The following is an 8,900-nucleotide window of genomic DNA, read 5'->3' as shown; positions in this document are numbered from 1 at the left end:
AGCGTTTTTTGATGCAGTTTAAAACACCAGAAAAATTGTGTGTGTGAATTAGGCCTTAGGCCGGATTCACACACAACATTTTGCCTCATTTTTGCGAGTTTTTTTGTGGTGTTTTTGGATGTTACAAAATGTTTTAACATAAAAAACGCTTGAAATTCTTGGCGCTTTTTTACAAGCATTAAAAAACGAAAAAGAGAGCACCTTTGCCTTCAGCCTCAGGACATGCCTTCTTCTAGAATATTGGATTCTCAAACTTGGGGTTACATTTGGACATTTGATTCTTTACAGCGTGTATTTCTTATTATAGAATGTAACTAATTGCTATAATATCAAATAACTTCATTACGTTTGCGGCATTTTGTTCTCAGAGGTATTTTTAGCTCGGGGTGTGGAATGGTACAGTCCTAGTTCTCCCCCCTCTGCTGTGTGGTGCAGTCAGAACGTTGACCCGGCAGTGTGGGCGTGGCTACTATTTATGAGCAGTGGAGCGGCTCTGGGTGACACGATAACAGCTGCAGGTCTACAAGTGCGAGAGACGCCATGCCCAGAACGCAGTTGGTCGAGGTCTATGTCGTGTACTGGTGAGAGAGTCCTGTCCTCTGCTTCAGTTATTGCTTGTAGATGGGAAACATGCAGGAATTGGGAGGATCTGTGTGCCCACTCTAAGTAGGACTGTGCTCTACTATAGCATGTACTGGCTGCAGGACTGTAGGATTTCTCCGGTGTTTAGTATTTGCTGGGACTTCTCATCTCTGTTATTACAGCTTGTACTCTGCTATATGTGTCGCCTTTGATCTGTGATCTCTCGCTAAAAGGGATTTTTATATTAAAAAAAAAAAGTACAACTTTAAGATCCTACCTTTGGCCTTCTGCCCTGCTTTCTGTGGGCCGTTCTGATGTGTTGGGCATGGGGCTTGGGTACATGGCTGTTTTACAGATCCATTATATGGCACCTGTTGTCTAATCTGGGTGTTCACTGACTTATTTTTATTTTTTTACATATGGAGGTGCACAAAGGGTTATTTATTTTATATTTGTGGAAAATCTTCAAAAATGTAGTTGTGCCGGTATCAGAGAAACCCTGTATTTAAGGAAGGAAACGGTGCCTCTATGGAGGCATCAAGCAGCGGTACGTGGTGTTTCTACAACCCAGGTCTACAGGCTGCCCTGTCCATGTGATGTCGCTATGGCTGACACATCATTGTGCTGGATTCACAACACCATAGTGGCCAACGGAGACCAGGTAAAACCTTTAAGGCATTATTTACACGACCGTGATATACATCTGTGCGACGCGCGTGGTTTTCACGCGGGTCGCACGGACCTATACAAGTCTATGGGCCAGTGCAGACAGTCCGTGAGTTTTGCGCAGCGTGAGTCCGCTGCGTAAAACTCACGACATGTTCTATATTTCGCAGTTTTTCGCTCATCACGCACCCATTGAAGTCAATGGGTGCGTGAAAACCACGCATACTGCACGGAAGCACTTCTGTGCGAACTGCGTGGTTCGCGCAACAGCTGTCAAACTATGAATGAAAACAGAAAAGCACCACGTGCTTTTCTGTTTACAAACATCCAAACGGAGTGTCATAATGATGGCGGCTGTGCGAAAATCACGCAGCCGCGCATCATATGGTGATGACACACGGAGCTGTTAAGTGCCTTTTGCGTGCGCAAAACGGCACATTTTTTGCGTGTGCAAAACGCACACGCCCGTGTAAATCAGGCCTAAGGCTGAGTTCACACGATGTGTAAATACCACAGATTTTTCCTCAACTGATTTTCTTGGGGAAAATCTGCAGCATAATACAGTAGCAGCAAAGTGGATGAGAGTTGAACAAATCTCATCCACACGCTGCGTAAATGAGTGGGAAAAACGTTCAAATTGACCTGAGGTTTTTTTAATCCGCAGCATGTCAATTGTATTTGTGTAAGACTTCGTTCACATCTGCTCTAGGGCTCCGTTCTGTTGGAGCTTTCCGTCGGAACGGATCCCTGACAGACAAAAACTGAAACCATAGGTTGATTTCAATGGTGACCGATCTGGTGCCAATGGCTTCCGTTTGTCACCGTTGTTTTGGCGGAATGACTAGCGCAGTCGACTGTGGTATTCTGTTAAAACGGCGGAAAACTTGCACAACGCAGGTGTGAATGAAGCCTAATCGCTGCTTTTGTGTTGCTGGTTGTCACCGTTGTAATCAATGGGGATGTAAAACCCACAACAAAAATAGCAAATGAGGTTTTTTTTTTTTGCAGCAGCAGCAGAAAAGCTGCGATTCTGACGTAAAAGACTAAATTTAGAAGAAAATGAAGGTCTTATACTTACCCAGAATTCTGGGGTTCTTCGTCCAGGCTGGCCTCCTGGGATGATGCTTCATCCCATGTGACCGCTGCAGCCAATCACAGGCTGCAGTGGTCACTTGGTCTGAATTGTCATCCCAGGGCTGCAGGTCATCGGAGTGATGTATTGCAATGGTAAGGTGTGTATATATATATATATATAATCTAAATTCACTGCAGACAACAGGGTGTATGTACCTTTATGCAGCATACCCGCCCTGTGTGAACGTGCCCTAATGCACATACTGCAATGTGATGGACACGGGTGCATCGCGCAAGACAGAACTCTGATCCACGTACTGTAACGTGTTGTGCACCTGAGTTTATCACATAATCAGGACACCTATTTGTCCAATGAATGTAAACAATGAAGTTCCAGCAAGCAGAGATCTTGAAAAAGTATATTGTAATATATGCAGGGAAAATGTATCATTACTTGGTGGCCGTTCACATAAATAGGCGTCCATGTAATGCACGGATTGGCCGGGTCCATCAGAGCGGCTAATAGGGTGTCCTCTTGAAGCCGCCCCTTTTAGGCTTTATGCAGAAGGGGATATTATGGCTCTATGTGGGAGCTGTATATATTTGATAACAAAAATGGCATATGACCCAGTCATGGGGAAAGTATACTAAAACTACCCTGACCCAAAAACAATTTGCTGAAGGGTTTTCCTGCAGTCCCATGATCGGTTCTATGCCTGTTTGTGGTTACAACATGGAGTCCTAATGTGGCCGTGTGCATGAGCCCTTGCTGTGGTCCAGATTTATTATTTCCATTTTACCCAACTATATGGCCAAGCGTGGTGTGATCCTAGGTGTTTTCTCACAATGAACATTTATCTAAACTTCCTCAGGCCAAATTCACACGATGCGTAATACATTCAGATTTTCCCGCAGTGTAATTCAGTACCAACAAAGTCAATGACATTCCAGGTAATCGCCTCTACATGTTGCAGAATTTTTCTGCACGTGAAATGACCTGTGGTGCGGATTTTAGAATCCACAGTGAGCAACTTATCTTGCGTTTCCGTCACAGAAGTGTATCTCGCAGCCAAAATCTGCATCAAAATGTTTAAAACGCTTTTTTTTTATTTTTTGTATTTTAGCATTTAGGCCATATTCACACAGGGCAGATACGCTGCATAAAATTACACAGCGTATCTGTCCTGGATGCCGCAGGGAATTCTGGCCAAAAAACCACACCAAATTGTGGTGCAGTTTTTTTTTGTCCGGAATGTGCGCTGTGGAAAATCGCAGGTATAAAAATCATACCCTTAGCTATGGCGACACGTCCCTGCAGCCCGGCCTCCTGGGATGACGTTATATTTCGTGACCGCTGCAGCCTGTGATTGGCGGCAGCAGTCACGTGGGGATGAAACCTCATCCCAGGAGGCCGGGCTGGATGCAGGAGCAGAGTTCTGGGTAAGTGCTTTTTATATTTTTTGCAGCAGCCGAAGCGCAGTTTTTCCACCGCAAAAATAGCAAGATCTGCTTTTTTTTTTTTCTTTGTGGGTTTTACCTCTTCATTGAATTAGATGGGGGGGGGGGGTGCAACAGAAAAGCAGCTACTCAGCAACATAAATCGACGTGCTGCGGATTAAAAAAACCACCGCAGATCAATTTGCAAACTTTTTTTTTTTTTTTTTTTTTTTATATGCAGCGTGGGGACGGTATTTGTTCAACTCTCATCCTCTTTGCTGCTGCTGTAATATGCTGCAGATTTTCCGAAATTAAAATTGTTGTAGAAAATCCAGTGTTTATGCTACGTGTGAACACGGCCTTAGTGTGGATTTACTGCAACAAATTACGCACGGTCTGAATGTATCCTTAGTTTGTATGGAACTGCAGCGTGCAATTGAGGACTCTGGGACCCCCAGTTATCAAATAGTTACCTCCTATCCTGTGAATAAGTATTATTTTTATTTTTTTTAAAGTGTAGACAAACACTCGCGAAACTTCTGACGTGTCATAGTGATATGTCTGAAGTTTGCATTGGTGGGGGTCCGAGCACTGAGACCCCCACCGATCGCTAGAACGAAGCAGCCGAAGGTCTCGTGTGAGCGCTCAGCTTTTTCGTTTCTGTTCGGCTTTTTCCAGAAATAAATGTATCTGTGTATAGATTCAATAGAAAGTCTGAGCCCGTACTCCGATACATTTATTTCCGGAAAAAGCCGAACAGACACGAAGCAGCGGAGCGCTCACACGAGACCTTCAGCTGCTTCGTTCTAGCGATTGGTGGGGGGGTCTCAGCGCTCGGACCCCCACCAATCCAAACTTCTGACATGTCACTATGACGCGTCAGAAGTTTGTTGAACGTTCAGCTCCACTTTAAATCTAAGAAGTTTGTTTTCAATGTTATGTGAATAGCTTGTCCTATTGTGACACACGTAGATACAAAGTTATACAATGTAGCCTCGGCTTTTCATAATGTCCCTAATATTCTGATTAAATTAATCCTATTCATAAAGTTGAGAAGTTTAAAATCAAACTTTTTTTTTTTTAACTTCTAGTGGCGCCTGAGGGTACCGCCCCAAGGTAAGACGGCTCTTATGTGGTTAGATAATGTAGAGCACTTGCCATAAATCTTCTTGAGAAGCGTCAGGGTGTCTCCGCTCAGTCTCTCATTTAGTCTGGATTGTTTCCTTTCTCCCTTGGCTATTACTGTGTGGTAATAAAAGTGGCGTTGATGGGCACGCTGTATTAAGATTTCATCTACTATGTATTGGGTGTGGTGGAGCGCATGGGTTTCAGAATGAGACGGTCAAAAAATATATATATATATATATATTTTTTAAATTTTCCTCCAATTGCACATTGACAGTAGGGTTTAGCAGGGGGATTACCAAGTGGCTATCGCTGCAGTTTTTGATATTGACCACTAGATGTCTTTCACTCAACACTAGTAGGTAGAGGGTTAATGTTGCCTCTATTGTCAGTGTTCACACATTTTCTGTTGTAGCGTTTGAGTACATTTTTAAGGTCCTTTTACACCAGCAGATCAGCCAAAAACACGTTTGTACAAGCGCTCGTTCCTGATCACTGCCCTGATTGTACGTGGCAGTGAGCAGCGCTCATTTGCTGGCTGATCGAATCTTTTATTCAGGCCAGAGAATCACTTTGCCGGCAGCACATCTCCGTGTAAACAAAGGATGTGCTGCCAACAATATGCAAACTGTATGGAGACGAATGGTCGTATTAAGGATCGTTCATCCCCCACACTCGCGCTGATTGCACCATGTAAATGTACTAAACGAGCAGTGACCGACATGGTGTGATCAACACTAGTTACCGGCAGAAAGTGTCTCTGTGATTGGACCCTGAGGCCAGGTACTCACAGGTCGCATACGCTGCATAAAAACTGCATGCAGCGTATCCGACCTGGAACCCGCAGCACCTTCCGTACGAGAAACCGCCCCACATTGTGGTGCATTTTTTTTCTAACGAAGTTCCCGCGGCCGATCCTTCTCTGTGCGTAGTTCAGCCCCCTACTATGACTTTGCGGTCCATGTGACACTGCAGCCTGAGAAACATCGTCCCAGGAGGCCGGACTGCAGGAAGGAGAGCTTTCTGGGTACGTTGTTTTTTTTTTTTCTGTAGTCACGCTCTCTACGCAGTAATCGCTGCGATTATGCCACAAAAGTCTCAACACTTGGCTTTCGGTTGCGGGTTTTATATCCCCATTGAATTCAATGGGGGAAAACCCGCAGCAGAGAATCAACGAAAATTCTGCATAAATTGACATGCTGCGGATTTAAATTCTGCTCCACAGGTCAATTTAGTTACGTCTGTTTTTTGGGGGTTTTTTTTCCCCGCAGCGTGGGCATTAGATTTACTAAATCTTATTCACTTTGCTGCTACTGTAAATGCTGCAGAATTTCCAGACCATTTCGTTGTGGAAATTCTGCAGCTTTTACGCTACATGGGAACCTGGCCTTAGGGCGCCCTCACACAGAGGTTTTAGGAAATCTGCAGCGTGTCTAGCTGGAAATCAATGCTGAAATATAGAATGCACTACAAACATTGCATTTTTTTTTTTTTTTTAAGGTGCCGTTTTTTTATCCCTTATCAATCCCCCCCGCCCCCCCCCCCCCCCCCCAAAAAAACCTGAAGCAAGCCTTAATATATTTGGGGGGGGGGGGGGGGGGAGAATCTTGCTGTCAACCACCTGTTTCCTGCTAGGTTTCAAAGGATCCATTCAGACATTGAGGTGCAGGGGAAAAATTAATCAAATTACGGCAAAAACGCATACAATTTTTCAAATGTGGTTTTAATCACATCTCAACCACAATGTCTGCATGGACCCTTATGGTTCTTTTACAGACAGACATTCTGCTAGTGACAATAATAACGTGTCGATTTGGTGCTGGTGTATTACATCTACGTGGAGCAATCAGTGCGAGTGTGGTGATAAACGATTGTTAATAGGATCATTCGTCACGATACGGTTTGCATATTGTCCGCAGCACATCTTTACACGGGGAGATGTGCTGCAGACAAATGACTGTTTTGCCTGCATGAAAGATCCGATCAGCCAACAAATTAGTTAACGTGGAACGATCGTTCGTATGAATACTTCCGGTCTATGATCTGTCCGTGTTAAAGGGCCTTGATGTCTCATCCCAGCGCAGATATAACTGATGTGAATTTCTTTTTAGTTTCAGCAGTTGAAGAAGGACCTAGAAAAAAGGTTCCCGTGCCTGCTGAAAGTTGTAAGATCCCCTTCTGTTTAGTGTTTATCCTCCATCCTGCATTACGCAGAATATCTGACTATGTATAACTTGTCCGTTTCAGGATGGTGAAGGCACCCCGACGTCCACTGGGTGGTTGGAAGTGTCCGTTAATGGGAAGCTTGTGCATTCAAAGAAGGTAACTGGACCTGAGGATGATCTGCACTACTGACCGGTCTCTAAGCCTTAGATCAGTCATTCCAAACCTTTTACCACTGGGGGGGGGGCTGGTAAAAAAAAATGTTGCCCATCTGTGGAACCCCTACTCCTACTGTTCAGCCATTCCCACTGAATGAAAGCCTATAAAGGCGTGTTACCATCATGGCCATGTCATATCCACCTCTGGGACCCAACGAGTGATAGCTCAACAAGCTCTTCTACATGGTGGACGTGGGGGCCACGGTCGCAACTGACTGCAGCATACAAGCGTTTAGAAAAAACGCTCCAAAAACGGCCGTAAAAAAAGCCGTGAAAAACGCAAGTGGCTTAAAAATCTTCTGAAAATCAGAAGCTGTTTTCCTTTGAAAACCGCTCCCGTATTTTCAGCCATTTTTGCACGTGCACATACCCTTAACCTTATTTGTATCTGTTAGAATGGAGACGGTTATGTGGACAACTCGAAGCTGCAGAAGATCGTGTCCGCCATAGAGATCGCTTTGAGAGGATGATGACACTGGGAACGTTAGGGAGTTTACTGTGTGAGTAGCAAAGGTGAGCGGTGATATTGAAAATGTGAAGTCTGTAAACTAACAAAAAAAATGGCAACGTATAACCGGAAAGCTACACAATGGTTTTAAACTCCTCCGAACCAGCAGCCCTTGTATCCTTATGACAACACTTCCTGTCTGTGCTCTGGCCTTGTTCAGGGAACATTTGACGTTGAGATTGTAATTGTTTATGTTCACACCGGGTCCTTTGACCGTTCTAGAGCACAAACTGTAAGTGCTGTCATAAGGACACATGGGCTGCCGGCTTCGAGGCCCGTTGCTTCAGGCAATTGCAAATGGGCTGTTGTGTGATTGGTAACGACTATAGAAGTTACTTTTTTCTTTTTTTTTCTTCCTGCAGATGGGATGAGCTCTTGTTTCTTTCAGCTTAGCCGAGCACTTAATGACGGGAAACGCTAAAACGCCGGTGAGCGCGGCCACTCCCTGACAAATCTGTGCAGTAAACCAAGATGAACCGAATGACAGTCACCCATCTTTTTGCTTCTACACTTATTTTTTTATTTTTTCAAAGTAATAAAATTATTTAAAATATTCTTGTTTAGTCTCTTTTCTGGTGCTGAGCATGAAACTTAAAAGGTTATTCCTGTCAGTCATTTATGGCATATCTATGGTTAATTCCATAAATGTCTGATAGACCTGAGACCCACATCTATATCAAACTAGGTACCCGCACATCTGCAGAGAGCTCTCATTTGATTCCAATCCGTTACGGAAACAGACAAGCCCGCTTGGTTGACTGTTTCCATAACTTCTATAGGAATAAATGGAGAGCCGTGTACATGCAAGATAACCATGTGCAGCCATCTCTCTGCCTAGATGTGGTGGCGGGACTGGGGTCCCTGCTCTGGGACCTGCATCTATCGGACATTATGGCTTATCCTGTGGAAGTGTCTTAGATGGGAATAACAATATATGCTTCTATACATATTAAAGGGTGTTTTCAGGGAGCACTTAAAGGGTTCGGACAACTGATGACATATCCACTGGATAGGTCATCGGTGCGGGTCCAATGCCCAGACCCTGCGCTGATCAGCTCCAGTGGGCCCTGGATGTCATTGCCCATTATGCGATGTATGGAGTTGGAAGCGGTTGGCTCTGTACTTGG

At 44.4% G+C, this 8,900-nt stretch overlaps 1 protein-coding gene across 1 annotated transcript; it reads left to right on the top strand.

The window, feature by feature from the left end:
* Positions 1–454: 454 nt before the first annotated feature.
* On the top strand, positions 455–8,328 carry SELENOW (selenoprotein W). The gene is made up of 6 exons (XM_075834455.1): positions 455–581; positions 4,851–4,875; positions 6,996–7,049; positions 7,132–7,206; positions 7,661–7,778; positions 8,136–8,328. Exons 1-5 carry the CDS (start codon positions 541–543, stop codon positions 7,733–7,735), a joined length of 270 nt encoding a protein of 89 aa, XP_075690570.1. The 5' UTR covers positions 455–540; the 3' UTR covers positions 7,736–7,778; positions 8,136–8,328.
* Positions 8,329–8,900: the final 572 nt, after the last annotated feature.

This window comes from Rhinoderma darwinii, chromosome 8 (genome assembly GCF_050947455.1).
Source record: "Rhinoderma darwinii isolate aRhiDar2 chromosome 8, aRhiDar2.hap1, whole genome shotgun sequence".
Classification (NCBI taxonomy): domain Eukaryota; kingdom Metazoa; phylum Chordata; class Amphibia; order Anura; family Rhinodermatidae; genus Rhinoderma; species Rhinoderma darwinii.
This window is presented reverse-complemented; position numbering and strand designations above follow the sequence as displayed.